Raw genomic sequence first — 18,220 nt, 5'->3', positions numbered from 1 at the left:
TCTCTACCTCCTGGCTTTTCCTCATCAGCTGTAGCACAACATTGGTTTGCAGTAAGGAGGCATCTGCAGTGGATAGATACTTGGTGAAGTCACTCTGTAGGGAATTCATTTCCTTAACTTGTCTCTGGAGAGAATAAAAAGAATATCTGCTTGAGCTACATGATATCTTGTCAGAAGGCACAGGCACATTACTGGACAACAGCATAGAAGTAATTTCAGTCAGAATGTTTTCTGGAACTTAAAGATCATCTAGGCAACTACAAAGCCATAAGAAATCAGTTCTCTTCATAGTGTGGGTGTGTTGTCATAGTTTCTGCAAACTACCTGCCAATGAAACAATTGTTATCACTGTTGAAGAAGGTTTCTGCACTGGGGTCCACTAGGCCAATGAGGTGGATATATGATTAAGCTCTGGGATGTGGATCAGAATGAGGGATTTGAACTAAGTAAACCGGCACCGACCATCACCACACTCTAAGTGCCCATCACAGTGAGGATACAGGGGCTCTTCATCAAGAAGGCACGTAGGACCCGAGAACGCCATGCTGAGAGGCTGCCAAAGTTCAGAGACCCAGAACATTGGATCCTGCCTCCTTCCCTTGGCATAATCAGTCTTCCAACAGAAGTGTTACTATCGAAATAGGTTTTGGGAGTTAAGCATATTGCCATCTCCTAAGATATTATTTATTTTCTTTTACCAAGTTCTGCTGGAGGTCAGTCCTATGTCATTCCACTTTGATCTTCCTGTCATTAAATCACCCCTCACACTTGCTGTTGTTTCAGCACACAGTGTTCACCATTGAAATATACACTATAGAATCTCGAGCTCTAAATTCTGTCATTGCAGCTCCTGCATGAGGCCTGTAGTTTATTTCCTATAAAGCAGGTAATGGCTTAAAATGACTTTGCTGGTGATTATGATAATGATGTTTAACATATGACACAAAATGTCAGTTATTTAAAACAAATACTATATACTTTGAATTAATTATAACAATATTAATTTAATTTCTCATCTATTTGGCAACATTATTCCTCCAGTACTCTATCAGCCACAGGCAGGGGTGAAGCAATTTGCTCTGCTTTTTCTGTGGTTTAAGCTCAGAATCTTTTCTGGCTGCTGAGGAGTAGGAATGACTTTGGTTTTGCATTTAATGCCTTATTCCTGTTTGATTAGTGTTTGATGTACAGACAGGTATGTACAGACTAGATGTACAGACAGGTGCCTGGCTATGCCATTTTATCAACGATAAAGACCTCTGCTTCCTCATCCTTGTCATTAATGAAAGCATGCAGATTCCGACCGTGAACTCACCTTGATGGATTCCAGAGTCTTCTGGTTTTCTCTGTTGAGGCCAGCAGCCTGCTTTGCTTGGGTGGCTGCCTCCTGTAGCGCAGCACGAAGGTCAGTGAGTTTGGCTTCATACTCATTTAAAGAATCTTGGATATTCTTAAGTTCATTGTTCTCCTCCTGGTGGTTTTTCGGCCAGTTCCTTATCCGATTCAGCACTGTAATATATCATTTTACGTTTTCCTCTTGAGAGATGAGTACATCGAAGCTAACTTATAAAGACTACAGAAGAATTGAGTTTCTATGCATTTCATGGTTTTCCTTGAACTTGCAAGGAAATGGGAAAGGAAACTAACATTTATGCAACACCTGCTGTGGGCATTACACACCTTGCTTCATTTAACTTTCATGATAACCACATGAAAACAGCAGTTATCGTTCACATGTTTCACTTAAGGAAATGGATGGCCCAAGAAATTAGGTGATTGGCCCAAGGTTGCATGACCAGTCAGCCTTGGGACTTGAACTAGATCTGCAGAGTATAAAGCACATGCTCCTTCACTAATACTGTATCCTTGCAGTTAAAAACCAAGACTAACATTAAATTTAAACAATACAAATGCTAGAGAAAACCTGCTACTATCTGTATTTTAGCCACTGATACATCATTTTACTAGAGAATAAACACCAGTATTTGGAAACATATGCACTAAACTAATATTTCTCACAGTTTTGAGCTAATGAGGCATTTTCTCTAATCCAAACCTTTAGATATATTCAGTTAATTTCTAGTATATCCCTTTTTTTTGGTTTGTTTTTATAATAGTAGGGCTAATGTCAATGTGTGATTCAAAGCCCCAATGGTGATGAGATGACCATTAAAAAATGATATAACGAGAAAGTTGGGTGGAGCTGAATGAAAGAACGAAAACACCATTAAAAAGGAAAAAGAGGTATCAGTATCTGATATCTTAGGAGAAGAACTTATTATTACTCTTTGCATGATGGTAAGATGTTATATTCTGCAACCTCTTGGTAACTTGGAGGGGTACCCATTTTCACTACATGATGCTCTAAGAGTAATATGTGCTGAGATGATGGGACCTTCCACTGCAACCGGGGACTTGATATCGTACTTTGCACACTGTGTTTCAAACCAATTAGAATGGACTGGATGCAAGAAGGTGAGAATGTCCTTACGGAGCTGAGCCGCTGTTCTTTCAGCTTCCGCGTCTCTCAGGTGCTTTGCGAAGTTGCGGCTCTGCAGTTCTCTCATCATGCGTTTAGCTTCAGCCAACTCTCTGGAAAAATCACCTGGAGGCAGGTTGTTTCCTTCTCCATCTGTCCCAGAGATCTGCTTGATGAGAACTAGAAAACATCCAGCAGTTTATTAAACTGGGAATTCTGGACTCCAGCAGACTACTAAAAAAAAAGGCAGAAATTTTTATGGAGGGTTCATACTAATTTTTTAGTATCACCGTAGGATCTTTCTCATAATGTTGAACTCTTCAAGGGAAATTCTTTCAGTGTACAACAAAGGCCATGTAATATAAAGAATATTTAATCGGACTGAGTAACTCTTCTTACTGTGCACATTCCGGATGACGTTTTTAATCTTCGTGTCCAGCTCTTTTGCGCTTTGGGTTGCGCGATCAACATTGTTATGTAATGTTTGTGCTTTTCTGGAATTTATTTGAACCTATATGAAAAACAAATTGATTAGCAACAAATTAAGTTGATGGGGGAAAAAATTAACAATATTTTGAAAGCAAAAAAATAAAAAAGTTAATGTTATTGACCTAACATATTACCTTTTCTTGCAAAGTCTCAAATTCACGATTCAAATTATTCAGTTCTTTTTCCAGGCCATCCATTTTTGATCCATGATTCGAAATGGCAGAACGGTAGTTGAGCAACTGATTCTGAAAGTAAAATACAAAGTTAACCTCACTTTAGAGTAGAAATTTGGAGTAAGTCCTAACTTGGTAATCCTGGTGATAATATGAAAAGATTCATTTAGCGAGACCAATGCTGGTCCACAGAAAAAAATATGGTTCTTTGAAATAGGCTACATGACGAATCTACTTTCTGATGTAAGTTGTGATATTGCTCTAAAAGAAAGTAGCAAAATTTAAAAACGTGAAAAGACAAGAGATACTTTACTTGAATTAATGACCTGCCTTTATAGAAATGAAGGTGATAACCATTTACCTGACATATTAATTTCCAGATTCTACAATAAATTCAGTTGTTTTCAACCTATATTTTACCTTATAATACTAAGAGCAGTGCCTATGGCTACTTTATTGAAGGAACCGTTAGATTCAAAGCATTTTAGAGCAGGAGGGGAACTCAGAGTTCATTTAATTGAAGACACTCATATTACAAATGAAAGAATGGAAGCCCAAAGAAGCTAGGTGACTTGTCCTAGCTATGGCTGTATAGCTGATCAGTGATTGCTTCAGGACCAAAGTCCAGGTTCCCTGTCCTTTTCTTGGTACTAAACTGCCTCATTACATTTAAAGGGTGACATTGTTGCACATAATATCTAGAGCAGTGATTATTTTCAAATCTTTGGAAAAAATTTGTTAATATCTTGAAAAAATTTACAAAAAAAAGCAATACTATTACCTCCATTTGTATGTGAGAGCCTGTGTTGGGTAAAAGAACATAGGTTTACAGCTCAGGCTCAAACCCTAGGTCCACCACTTGGCAGACACACCTCACTGAGCCTTATTTTTTTCATCAGTAAATTGGGGATTATAATATTCAGCTGCTGGGTTGTTTTTGGTGATAAGTAGGCTAATATATTATAAAATGTCATGTACACATGAGCATTCAAAAATGTTAGTTCCCTTTTCATATGACTCCTACTGAATTTTCACAGCATTTGTGTGATGTTGCAAGAAAATGGTTCTATTTTAATTTTACTATAGGAAAACAGGCACACCTTTCTGTAGAATGTTCATAGTACATCTGGATAAGAAGTGTAGTGGGTAAAGCAGGGCCTTTAGAAATTAATCTTGGTTCAAATTCTAGAGCCACCACATACTAGCTGTGTGATTTTAGGCAAGTCACTTAGCTTTTGCATGCCTGTTAAAGGAAAACAACACCATTTTCCTCATAGGATGTCATGAGACCTAAGTAAAGCACTTAGCACTGAGCCTGGCACATAGGATGGCTACTGAGATGTTGGTCCTTCCCTTTGCTGGAGAAGTACAGGGTTGTACTGATGATATCACAGTAACTTGAGTGGCTTCTTTTTCTCTCAAAACATAAAGGCTTCTTTTCTTCTCCCCTCTATATTAAGCCTGTAAACCATGGACTAAAATTATCCTGATGAGATGGAAAAGAGTCATTTTTCTAGCATTATTTTTTGCTATACATACTCAGCTATAGCCATTGACGGGTTTAGAATCAGCCCTCATTCCAAAAGTGCTTATTAAACTTTCCCCAAAGCCTCTTTCACTATGTCTAGTTTAGGGTTTATCTCATCTACTGCATTTTTTTACCTCAATGAGTACATTTTTTTCATTTCCATGTTTTTTAATTGAATCTTTTCATATCTACCTCTTCTTGTTTGGTTTCTGGTGTTTTTTAAAATTTCCTAAATTCTTGTTCCTTCTATTGGATGTTATTCTTCAGAGCAATTTTCAGATAGTCCTATTCTTTTCTTTTTATCTGAAGGGAACTCATATCTTCACGGTTGCTTCATTGGTTGTCTTTTGTATTCCTATTTGTCTATAACAATTTTTTCAGGCTCATTCTCAGCGGGAGCACTCTCTCTGTACCCCGTCCAGGGATCTTATGGTTATCACCACTGCCACCCCAGACCCCCCAGTGCAGGACCAGTCCTTACATTGGCAGCTGAGGACTTGTACACCATGGTGATGGTGAGGATGTCACTTTCCAGGACGGATGTTGGTTTTTGAATCTTGTTCTGGCTATAAGGTTGTAGCTTTCCTAGGTTATCGCATAGCCATGCCCCAACAACGAGCACTGGGCAGTTTCAAGGGTGCTTTTTCCAGCCTTCATTCACGGGAAGAAGAGTCCCCAGTGTCCCCCAGGGAGCCTGACTCTGGCCCTGTGGGACACTGTAGGCCCTATTATTTCTCAGGATACCCTCTCAGCTACCTTCTTTCCAAGCACACATAGAATATTCTCCCAGAAGGACCATATTCTGAGCTATGAAACAAACCTCAATACATTTAAAAGAATTGGAGTCATGTAAAGTATGTTCTTTGACCACCACAACAGAATTAAATTAGAAATCAATAACAGAAAATTATCTGGAAAATTCTCAATTTGGAAATTAAACAACACACTTCTAAGTAACTCAGGGGTCAAAGACACGTCACAAGGGAAATTAGAAAATCTTTGGAAGTGAATGAAAATGAACACACACTTCAAAATGTGTGGGATACAGCTAAAAGCACTGCTTAGGGGGGAATTTCTAGCATTGAATCTTTATATGAGAAACAAGAAAAGTTCTGAATCAGTCAAATAAGGTTTCATCTTAAGAAACTAGAAAATGAACAGCAAATTAAACCCAAAGCGAGCAGATGCAAGAAAATATATGGATAAGAATAGAAATCAATGAAACTGAAAACAGAAAAATGATGGAGAAAAGCAATGAAATAAAAAGATAAATAAAATTAATAAACCTATAGTCAGAATAATCAAGATAAAAAGAGATAGGACACAAATTGCCAATATCAGAATGAAAGGGCATCACTATAGGTTTTACAGATATTAAAAGGATAATAAGGGAAAATTGTGAACGATTTTATGGCAATACATTTCATAATTTAGATGAAACGGAAAAATCATTTGAAAGGCACAAATGACCAAATATCACTCAAGAAGAAATAGATAATCTGAATAGTCCCATATCTATTTTTTAAAAATTGAATTTATGGTTTATTAAAAAAAACCCAAAACTTCCAATAAGAAAACCCCAGGCCCATATGGCTTCACTGGAAAATTCCATCAAACATTTAAAGAAGAATCAACACCAATTTTACCTAAATCTGTTTTTGAGTCTTCTGAACGCTCCATAAGAAAAATTAGCCCAGAAACATTCAGTAGGTAAAAAACGTTCACTTAGAAGTGTTAGTTTCGTATGTTCACTTGTACTTTCCACCAGTACAAATGTAACCTTCATTTAGATCAGAGAACGGAGGAAAGCCCCCCTCGAGCCTTAAATGGAGTCAACCTCTCCCTTTCCTGCTTGAGGAGTATTCATTTATGTAGCATCTATTCACCAAGGCTCTACTCTGGGCCAGCCATCGTGCTGGATCCCCAGGGTATTTACCCTCAGGTCCTTGGTCTGGGCTTCCAAGTGCCTCATCTGCTCCAGAGTGCCCGCGCTGACAATAAGGCCCTGCAGCTGAGACTTGACCAGGCGGACCTCGTCCTCCATGGTGGCCAGGTCATTCAGCAGAGTCATCACACAGCTGTCACAATCTGTAGGGGCCACAATCAAAGGCAAATGTGCTGTGGGCTGGAGCCACAGGAATGCAAACAGAGCACAGGGCTGTGCAGCCCAGTTAACATGCACATAGATCATCACAGGCATTAATCTCCTTCCTGGACTTCTCCGGGAGGGATGCAGATTCTGAAAAAGGAAGATATCTAAACAGGGAGCATTTTAAAAAGAAAGGGTGGAGTGGGGGAAGTGAGTGAAGGGGGCCAAAAGGTACAAACTTCCAGTTATAAGACAAATAAGTTCTCGCGATATACTGTACAGCATGGTGACTATAGTTAACAACACTGTATTGTACATTTGAAAGTTGCTAAGAGAGTAAATCTTAAAAGTTCTCATCACAAGAAAAAAATTTGTAACTATGTGAGATGATGGATGTTAACTAAACTAATTATGATAACCATTTTGAAATATATACATATATCAAATCATAATGTTGTACACCTCAAAATGATACAACGTTGTATGTCAATTACATCTCAACAAAATAGCAAAAATAGTGATTCTATGCAACTTGTTGCTTATCTTGTATGTGGGAAAAGTAGTAACAAATGGCTTTTATTTATTGAGTGCTTGCTATTTACCAGGCATTGTGGTAAGAGGCTTACAAGAATTTTTCCAACAACCCTATGAGGTTGGTATAGTTATTACATCCATTTTATAGATGACGAAACTGAGGCTTGAAGAAGTAAGGTCACTTGCACAAGGTCATACACCTATTAATTGACAGAGGCTGGATTTGACCCTAAGTGGTCGCCCTCCATCTCTTCCCACCATAACTTTCCCAGACTGGAAACTGCATGTCCCAGCATGGGGCTCACATATTTTAAACTAAACCTCACAACTTGGGAAGGAGGGGGCACTTTCTTATCTCACCATCACATTCTTCTCCAGGGCTGCCATCTTTGGGTTCTTGGTTTATGCAGTCTGAAATGAGGAATAACCAAAGAAGATATGGTTATTAAACTTACTCTTCATCTGCTCTTTAACTTGGCTTTTAGAAAAGCTAGTTTTGAAAGATTTTTGTGACCCAACTATCCAGGATCGCTGGCTCTTCCCTTTTCCCTCCCTCACCTGGGCCATTGCTTACGGAACTTCCTCATCCCCCCGCCATCCTACTGCAGGAACTTCTCTTATGGCCTCTCTGATTATATACTCGGTTTCTTCTCTATAAGGGGTCATGGCAACCTTATCAAATTAAAACTCCTAATTGTTAGTGTTAAAGTTTTCCTCATTTGAGAGTCTCCTACACAACTGTTGATGTCTCTTGGAATGTCATTCAAGAACATTCAATAAACATTCATTGAATGCCTTCGAGCATCCATTGTGTGCCATGGCCCTATGCTAGGTGCAGGAAGTATAAAAATATCAAGACAAAAATCTCTGCCATTCTGTGGTTAGTGGTCCCATGGGGGAGGCAGACAAATTACCTGACAGTGGGACAGATGCTGTGAGAGACAGACATGCACACAATGTTAGTGGGCCCATACCTCCAACTACCTCACATATCAACTGAATTTTGAGGTTCTCAGCTACAGTCAGGAAAGCCTAAAGGTCATCCTTGGACATTCTTTACTCCTTCCACTTCTACTCTTTTCCCCATCCCATGCATTCTTACATTGAAATGCCCTCTCACTTCCCTGAGAAAAATAATCTAACTTCACCCCATGAAAACTCTAAGCTTGAAACTTCCCTGAGCATGCTATAAGGAGGCTTTCATGGTTGTTCTTCTCAGTAGCAAGCAATATTCCACACTTTGTGTGCATATACATATACTTTAAACCACATTTACTTTTAATTATAAAAAAATAATATACGTTCATTATGGAAATTTTGCAAAAATAAGAAAAAGAAGATAAAAACATCACTCTTGATCCTACCACTTAAAGACAATGTCTCCTTTCTAAATATTTGTATATATTTTATTATATATAATCATAGGTTGCTCTTACTCATCCTTTTTTAAAAATCTTTTACTCATTCTTATATGTATATATAGTTGTATCACTTTCATTTTCTCAATTAGATCGTAAATGCCTTATGGCCAGAAAACATGGTTTTATATCCCTCACAATCTGCCACAGCACCTAGAACAGTCTATGGGGATCTTGGCTTATGTGGACAATTGACTTATCAGTGCAATTTTCTCAACAAGGTTGAGTTTTAACCACTAAAGAATCTGTACATTATTAACTAAAGAAAAAGAAAGAATGAAAATGAGGAAAAAGGGCTAATAGGAACAAACAAGTCTCATGTGTGAGCATTTTCTTCCATTTTTAAAACAAATAGACACCATCCTCATTTCAGGTTGCTTATTTTTGTTATTAGAGTAGGGTAAAGAGACAGTTGAAAAGACATTAATCTCATTAATACACTGTGTGTGATGTTGAAGCTTCTCCTTGAAGACCTCCAGTGACAGCAAAACTCATCTAGATGGGCTAGAATTGACCCATCAGTCCAGGCTCTTGAGGACCTTCTGTATTCTAAATGTGTCACAGGAGACATCTGCTAACTCTCCCAAGTTTGTGTCATCTGATAACGGGGTGAGCACGTCTTTTATATTTCCATTCAAGTCAACAGTGTTGAACAAGATGGAGCCAAGATGAAGCCCCCAGGCATGACAATTGAGACACTGTTCTAGACTGATAATAATCCACTTGCTCTGCATTCCTTCGGAAACAGTCACTTGACCAGACCTAATCCACACATCCAAGGTTTAGTTCTTCATCTTGTCCATAACTATAAGATGAGAGATTTTATCTAAGGATTTGGCATTACATTATATTAATGGCATTTTCTTGATAAATTACGTTATATTCTCTGTCAAAGAAGGAAGAGGATAGCCCTCCTTTTTCTTCTAAGTTGTTCCTAATGAACCCATACTAACTCCCAGCTATGGTCTTTTCCTTGGTATGTAAAATCCATCTCAATTACACTACCCATATCCTAGAACATTTATTGCTATTACAGAAAGAGTATTCTAACTTCTTCAGATACACACATGAAGAAAGCTAATGTGAGAGCTTATAATGTCAAAGGGAGATCTTAGCAAAATCACCAAAATAGGGTCTGAGGTTGTTTTGGCTATAATTAGTTAAGTTTTAAAAACAATTTACTTAAAAAAAAAACCTATGTGAAGTAAGTTATTCACCCAAGCTGTAAATACTACCTAAGCATTCCCAAGGTTGTCAAAACAAGGGGACATTTTGTCAGCTGGAATTGTGTATTATCCCTCCTGAAATATGTTTGCTTGGGCTCTTCACCTGTTATTTTATACTAGTTTGATAAATGCAGGTTAACAGAGGTGTGAGTCGATCTTACCTCCAGTCACCGGGTCACAACTGCCCAACTGGCCATTGTTGTTACAACTGCATGGCTGGCAGCTACCTCCAAATTTCTGGGGGTTCCCGAAATATCCTGGTGCACACCTACACACGATACAGAAAAAGAGGAGAAACATCCAAAGAACTCATCATTTATTCTACTTAATTTTCTCAACCTCTAGCTCCCTGTTTGGGACAGTGTAACCCTATGGGAGGAAGGGCTGCCATAGATTTGCAAGAACGAATGTGTCTCAGTATAAAGATATTTATGACTTGAATGAGAACGGTGAGAGTAGGGGGCAGGCAGAGATTGTTCCCTTCCTCCCTGACACCCACGACAACAGAATCCTCAGTTATCCCTATAGCTGAATGCAGATGAACCAAACACACACCGGAGCCAGTGGTTTGACTGAAAATCCGGGGTGACTGAATTTTATGCAAGAGTTATGTTCCTGAAAATATCACACAATTAAATATTGATTAATTTATGGCTAATTGCCTCAAAGAAATAATTTAAAGTAAAATTCATATAATTTCAAATTTTTGCATAAAGGGGGATTTTATTAATATTTCCTATTGTACTATTTCAAGTCTGCATAATTCATATTTACATGTATCTGCACTGCTTGCTGCAGTGATGTATATAACTGGCTTAAAGAACTGAGAGCAGTTACAGCTGCCAAGGTTGGCCTAGAGCCTTTATTATTCTAGATAATTTCGTGATGAAAAATCAGTTCCTTATTTACAAGTTAAAAGATCATATTTCCTTGATTCTGAGTTTCTGTTTTTTAAAAACTAAAGCAAACAAATGTTAATGTTTCTGGAATTTTAATGTAAATTAAAATATTTCCATCCATTAGCAAAGTTCCGCTCCCACTCTTTCTCCCACAAATTGTCATTAAATATGTCTGGTGTATAATCATCACTGGAATTGATAGAATCAAGGAAATAGGGTATTTGACTCTTTTCCCCAAATTTAAGCTTTGCATCAAAGAACTATTAGGCGATTTAAACATGCTTTTCCAGGGCCTGCCCGGTGGCTTAGCGGTTAAATGCGCGCGCTCCGCTGCTGGCGGTCTGGGTTCAGATCGCGGGGCGTGCACCGACGCACCGCTTCTCCGGCCATGCTGAGGCCGCATCCCACATGCAGCAGCTAGAAGGATGTGCAACTATGACATACAACTATCTACTGGGGCTTTGGGGGTGGGGGGGAAGGAGGAGGATTGGCAAGAGACGTTAGCTCAGAGCCGGTCTTCCTCAGCAAAAAGAGAGGAGGATTAGCATGGATGTTAGCTCAGGGCCGATCTTCCTTGCAAAAAAATAAATAAATAAAAAAATAAACATGCTTTTCCAATGGATAAGCTTGTGATATAGCACAAACGTTACAGGTTTTGAATCAAGAAGATCTGGATGGACCCGTTTCTATCACATACTATGTAATCTTGGGCTGTTATCTTAACACTTCAAGCTTCTGTTTCTGCATCTTTTGTGTGTGTGTGTGTGAGGAAGATCAGCCCTGTGCTAACATCTGCAAATCCTCCTCTTTTTTTGCTGAGGAAGACTGGCCCTGGGCTAACATCTGTGCCCATCTTCCTCCACTTTATATGGGATGCCGCCACAGCATGGCTTGCCAAGCAGTGCGTCGGTGCACGCCCGGGATCCGAACTGGTGAAACCCAGGCCTCCGCAGCGGAGCGCGTGCACTTAACCACTTGCGCCACTGGGCCGGCCCATCTGCATCTTTGTAAGCTCCGTGAGGGAGTGAATTTTTTGGCTGTTCTGCTCACTGATATATCCCTAGCACCTGGGACAGTGCCTGAGCCCATATTAGGCGCCAGATAAGTGCACGTTGAATGAATAAATAATTGTACCAACAATATCTATTTTGGTCGATGTACATGAGATAAAAGATAATGTAGTAAAGAATCTAGTACAATGCCTGCACATAATAGAATAAAAGATAGCTACCATTTTAAGACGTGATGACATACTCATATATATATATGTATGTATGTATAATTGGTATCATTTGGAATTATTTCATTTCAGAAAGTAGACAGGAAGCAGAAAACCCATGTATTCCCTAATTATCAAGAAAGTAACTAAGCTGAGGTGGCTTATGTAGGTTGGTAATCTACTAATAACAGGGCTTTACTTTAGGTGACCAGTATTCTACCTAACAAACCATGCTACGCAAAAGATGTTTAAAATACTTTATTTTTCAATGTCTCACCTATATCTAAACCTTCCATGCAAAAGATACATAATAACAAAATATCTTATATTAAAGTTGCATAACTATTCAGGAAGTTTGATTTCTCTTCTTCTTTACTCTTGCAAAGCATTAGTTACCAATTACAGGAAATAACTGGTTCTCTTATTCTCATTTTATGGTAGTGGCTAAACACAATGGACTAAAGTAAAACTTCCTGATTTCATAGTGACATTGGTACAACAGAGAGAGAGCAGAGAACATGTTTTTCATCTGTGACTCTGAGTGGCTGAGGGAAAAATGTGCCCCAGAGCACGGTGTGAGCCGGGAAGCCTGTCTCACCTGCTCCCTGAGCTTGGCTGCTCCCTGCTCTGCCCAACTACCTCCTGCATCTATTCTTCTTTTTGTGTGTGAGGATGATCAGCCCTGAGCTAACATCTGCCAATCCTCCTCTTTTTGCTGAGGAAGACTGGCCCTGGGCTAACATCCATGCCCATCTTCCTCCACTTTATACGGGACGCCGCCACAGCATGGCCCGACAAGCGGGGTGTCGGTGCGCGCCCGGGATCCGAACCCGCGAACCCCAGGCCGCTGCAGCAGAGCGCGTGCACTTTGCTTGTGCCACCGGGCCGGCCCCACCTGCATCTATTCTTACCTTTCCCTCTACGCTGTCCTTGTATTTATCACTGCATAGTTAACGACAGTGCGGGGAATGACGCCTGGCACAGAGTGGGTGCTCAGTAAATGTTTAACAAATGAAAAATTTTGACATTGAAATGGCATTTACCTGTGAAGAAGTTTTTAAAAAAAATATTTAAGAAACAATAGCTTGCCTTCTTGAGACAGCAAATGTAACAGACATAAGCTGAAGGAAGGACTGTTAATTAAGAATTTCTCTTTTCAAATCAGCTGCCTGCCAAATGGATGTCTCATCCAGCCTGTTGCTGTTTTCCACTTCATTGTTTGTGAAGAACCCTACAGAGGATTACATTAGGAAGCCTCTCCCAGGTGGGAGTCCCATAGCTTTTAAATCACAGAGCCTGGAAGACCTTCCCAACCCCCACTCCCCACCCCACCCAGCCTTCCTGTCTCAGTATAGCTGCTCCTTCCATCCCTCACCCTGAAGGCTGGTTGGATGCCCTTCCTACTGCAGCCTGACTTAGCCCAGTTCTGTTCTCTCTCACTGTTTTAACAGCTCATTTGTATGTCTGTCCACCACTAGACTGTAAAACCCTTGAGGGCAGTCTGTGTTCTAGTTGCTGATGTATCTCTAATGCTTAGCACAGTGCCGGGCATATACAAGGATCTCCATGCAACTGTCATTGAAAGAAACAATGAACAACAGATGTGAGGCAAGTGTGGGCAATGTTCCTCTTGCTGAAATAGAAAAATAGAAGAACCTCGCATTGTTCCTTTTTACCACAGGTCAGTGCCCATAGCCTTAGCCGATGCTCTGTGTTCCACATAATAAGGCAGTCCTCCCTTCTACCCAGGGCAGGTATCCTCTGGGCCCTGGAGCTTTCTTGCATTACTTCCCAGACCTGAGCCGACTTCTATTTCCACCTTCCAGCTCCACCGGGTTCCAGTCAACCCTTCAACCTACCCAAGTCCCACCTTGTCTGTAAAATGTTTCAGATAACCCTAGTGTAGAGTGGCCCTGCCTTACTATGAAATCCAGTTGAATTAATTTTCTCTTTTTTTGAAATTGGGTAAAACTCTTCTATAGTTTATCCAGAAAAATAATATACCAGAATGATCCAAGAAAAAATTTGAAATAAAGGTTATGAGGGGAGCCTTGCTCAACCAAATATTCAAAGGTATTTTACACTTTCAGGAATGATATGGAATTGATAACGGCACAAGAACCAAATAAAAATACAGAAACAAATCCAAGTTTATATAGAAATTTTGTATATACACATTTAGCTTTAGTGAATTCAACTAAATGTACTTGCAAGAGAGAGTGTGAGGGTGTGAGAGCATGAGAGTAAGAGGGAAAAGCTGGAGTGTTGTCCCCATTCACTCAGTGAGCACACATCCGGCAGTGAGCATGACATGAGAGATGTGAATCCGCTATTCACCCAGTTGGTTTAGTTTCCTTGTGCCTTTCCTAGTGTGAATATCTTACCCTATTGAGTGTGGTTCTGGGGTATAACCAAATATTACGCATGTTTCATGCAACATGGTCCTTGAATTACTGAGAGATGGGATATTGGGAGAGTTAAGGTTATTTGAACTCTGGTCAATTTTTGTCTTACATGTTGATCCTAAATCCATCTGCCATATGAGATGCAACACCACCAAAAGCCTAGGTTCCAAATATTAACAAATATGAAGATTTGAATATAATAAATAAAACGATAAAAGTACTAAAAGAAAATATGCATAGACATTTATATAACCGCTAAGCATGATACTAATGGCTGAAACTCTAAAGGATAAAAGAATAGATATAAATATAGTAAAATTTAACTGTCGTATATCTAGAATAGACAAAAACAAAACCAAGAAACATACAAACAAAAAACAAACAGAAGAATATTTGCAACATATAGTATGAAGGGTTAATTTCCTCTAAAAGAATTTATACAAACCAATGAAAAAAAAGAAAGAACATTCCACTAGAAAAAATGGGTAAAAGATCTGGAAAGCAACTCAAAAAATAAGATTTAAAAATGGTCAGTAAGCACATAAAAAAAATCCAATCTGATTATTAAACAAAGAAATGTAAATTAAAATGACATACAATGTTTCCCTAGCAAATTGGCAAATATTTTAAAAATTGGTCATTTTTAGCATCCACTGGTGGCAGGCAGTTGCTCTTTTGCTGCTAGTAGGAATGTAAATGATACAACTTTTCTGGAGGACAACTTTGCAAAATGTATCAAAAGTCTGAAAAATTACCTATCCTTTGACCCAAGGGATCCACTTCTACCTTGAGGATTTATGTACACAAATATTTAGCTAAAAGGATTTACTTTTAACACCACTTTGTTCTTTTTTTTCCTTTGGTAAGAAGATCAGCCCTGAGCTAACATCCATTGCCAATCTTCCTCTTTTTGCTGAGGAAGATTAGCCCTGAGCTAACATCTGTGCCCATCTTCCTCTATTTTGTATATGGGACGCCACCACAGCACAGCTTGACAAGCGGTGCATAGGTCCGCACCCGGGATTGAACTTGCGAACCCAGGGCTGCTGAAGCGGAGTGCGCGAACTTAACCACTACACCACTGGGCCGTTTAGTGCTACTTTGAATGGAAAACAGTAAAATTATCTCAAAGACCAATAGCAGGGAATTAGGGAACTTCAGTGGATCTTCCTGGTCCTGACATGATGTTATCAAAGAATATTACCGATATGGAAAGAAACTAACACACTATTAGATGATAAACCAAGTCAAAACAGAAAGTAAAATAGGAATCTACTTTTGTTTTTAAGGAAAAGTCTGTGTATATAGAAATGATCTGTAAGAATATACAACAATTTTGAGACATCATGATCATGGCAGCATTAGAGGATCCCTTTATCTTTCCCCTTCAACCTACAGGGAGTAAAACATCCATAACCCAACAAAGGCTACAATACCCAATACACTAGGATGCTGGAGAGGTCCATACATCAGTACATATGAAGGTGGGTGGATTGGAGCATATAGGGGAGGCAAAACAAGGGAACAGCAGAGGTAGGACCCAGGACCCTGGACTACCGGCTGTGGTAGCTGAGCCAGCTGACCTCAGGCCCAAAGAACTCAGCGGGCAGCAGTGGAGGTGTGCCTGCAGCTCCAGCCAGCCAGTCACTGAGGCACCTGTGGCCACAGGGAATGGAGCAGCGGCAGAGGCAAGATCCCACGATTTTGCCGCTACCTAGCTGCTACTCAGAGCATGGTATCAGCAGCAGAGGTGTGCACGTGCCTCCAACATCCCAACCACAGTGGCATCTGCAGGCACAAGGCAATGGGCAACAGCAGAGGCAGCGTCCCACAAACCCAGCTCCCTCTGGTGAATTCTATCAAATATTCAAAGAAGATTTAATACCTATCCTCAAACTCTTCAAAAAAATTAAAGAGGCCAACATCACACTGATACCAAAACCAGACAAGGATAACACACGCAAAAAAATTACAGAGCAATATTGCTGATGAATATGGATGCAAAAATCCTCAAGAAAATACTAGCAAATTGAATACAACAATACATTAAAAGGATCATATACCACAATCAAGTGGGATTTATTACAGGATTGCAAGGAAGGTTCAACATCTGGAAATCAATCAATGTGATACACAACATTAACAAAATGAAGAACAAAGAATCACATGATCATCTCAGTAGATGTAGAGAAAGCATTTTACAAGATTAAGGAACCATTTATGATAAAAATTCTCAAAATGGGTTTAGAAAGAAAGTACCTCAATATAATAAAGGCCATATAAGACAAACCCACAGCTAATATCATACTCAATGGTGAAAACCTGAAAGCTATCCCTCTAAGAATAGGAACAAGACAAGGATGCCCACTCTTGCCACTCTTATTCAACACAGTATTGGAAATCCTAGTCAGAGCAATTAGGCAAGAAAGAGAAATAAAAGGAATCTAAATTGGAAAGGAAGAAGTAAAACTGCCACTATTTGTAGATGACATGATTTTATATATAGAAAACCCTAAAGAATCCACCAAAAAATTATTAGAAATAATAAACGAATACAGAAAAGTTGCAAGGTACAAAATCAACATACAAAATTCAGCTGCGTTTCTATACACTAACAATGAACTAGCAGAAAGAGAAATCAAGAATACAATCCTATTTACAAATGCAACAAAAAGAATAAAATACCTAGGAATAAATTTAACCACGGAGGTGAAAGACTTGTACCCTGAAAACCATAAGACAATGTTAAAAGAAATCCAAGAAGACACAAAGAAATGGAAAGATATTCCATGCTCATGGATTGGAAGAATTAACATAGTTAAAATATCCATATTACCTAAAGCAATCTATAGATTCAGTGCAATCCGTATCAAAATCCCAACAGTTTTCATGGAAATAGAACAAAGAATCCTAAAATTTATATCAAAAAATTTATAGGGAACAACAAAAGACCCCAAATAGCCAAAGCAATCCTAAGAAAAAAGAACAAAGCTGGAGGTATCACACTCTCTGATTTCAAAGTATATTACAAAGCTATAGTAATCGAAACAGCATGGCACTGGCAGAAAAACACAGACAGATCAATGGAACAGAATTGAGAGCCCAGAAATAAACCCACACATTTATGGACAGCCAATTTTTGACAAAGGAGCCAAGAACATACAATGGAGAAATGAAAGTCTCTTCAGTAAATTGTGCTGGGAAAACTGGACAGCCACATGCAAAAGAATGAAAGTAGACCATACACTGAACACACACATAGATCTGACACCATACAGAAAAATTAACTCAAAATGGATTAAAGACTTGAATATAACATCTAAAACCATAAAATTCCTAGAAGAATACATAGGCAGTATGCTTTTTGACATCAGTCTTGGCAGTATATTTTTTGGATATGTCTTCTCAGGTAAGGGAAACAAAAGAAAAAATAAACAAATGGGACTACATCAAACTAAAAAGCATCTGCACGGTGAAGGAAACCATCAACAAAACGAAAAGACAACCTACTGATTGGGAGAAGATATTTGCAGATCATATATCCGGTAAGGGGTCAACACCCAAAATATATAAAGAACTCATACAACAAAAAAACAAACAACTCGATTAAAAAATGGGCAGACTATCTGAACAGACATTCTTCCAAAGAAGCTATACACATGGCCAACAAGCAGATTAAAAGATATTCAACATCACTAATTATTTGGGAAATACAAACCAAAATCACAATGAGATATCACCTCACACCAGTCAGTATGGCT

At 39.0% G+C, this 18,220-nt stretch overlaps 1 protein-coding gene across 3 annotated transcripts in view; it reads right to left on the bottom strand.

Annotated features, from left to right (window-relative positions):
* The window catches only part of LAMA3 (laminin subunit alpha 3), a 248,035-nt gene that overhangs the window by 44,850 nt on the left and 184,965 nt on the right, over positions 1 to 18,220 (bottom strand). For all 3 annotated transcript variants that reach the window (XM_087439074.1, XM_087439073.1, XM_004421001.3), the window contains 8 exons: positions 10,098 to 10,204; positions 7,653 to 7,703; positions 6,606 to 6,757; positions 3,103 to 3,213; positions 2,879 to 2,990; positions 2,492 to 2,659; positions 1,316 to 1,509; positions 8 to 124 (listed from right to left, as the gene is read on the bottom strand). In XM_087439074.1, coding sequence (XP_087295200.1) covers positions 8 to 124; positions 1,316 to 1,509; positions 2,492 to 2,659; positions 2,879 to 2,990; positions 3,103 to 3,213; positions 6,606 to 6,757; positions 7,653 to 7,703; positions 10,098 to 10,204 — 1,012 coding nt within the window. The remainder of the gene's footprint in view (positions 1 to 7; positions 125 to 1,315; positions 1,510 to 2,491; positions 2,660 to 2,878; positions 2,991 to 3,102; positions 3,214 to 6,605; positions 6,758 to 7,652; positions 7,704 to 10,097; positions 10,205 to 18,220) is intronic.

This window comes from Ceratotherium simum, chromosome 14, assembly GCF_057802395.1.
Source record: "Ceratotherium simum simum isolate JZ-2026a chromosome 14, ASM5780239v1, whole genome shotgun sequence".
Classification (NCBI taxonomy): Eukaryota; Metazoa; Chordata; class Mammalia; order Perissodactyla; family Rhinocerotidae; genus Ceratotherium; species Ceratotherium simum.
This window is presented reverse-complemented; position numbering and strand designations above follow the sequence as displayed.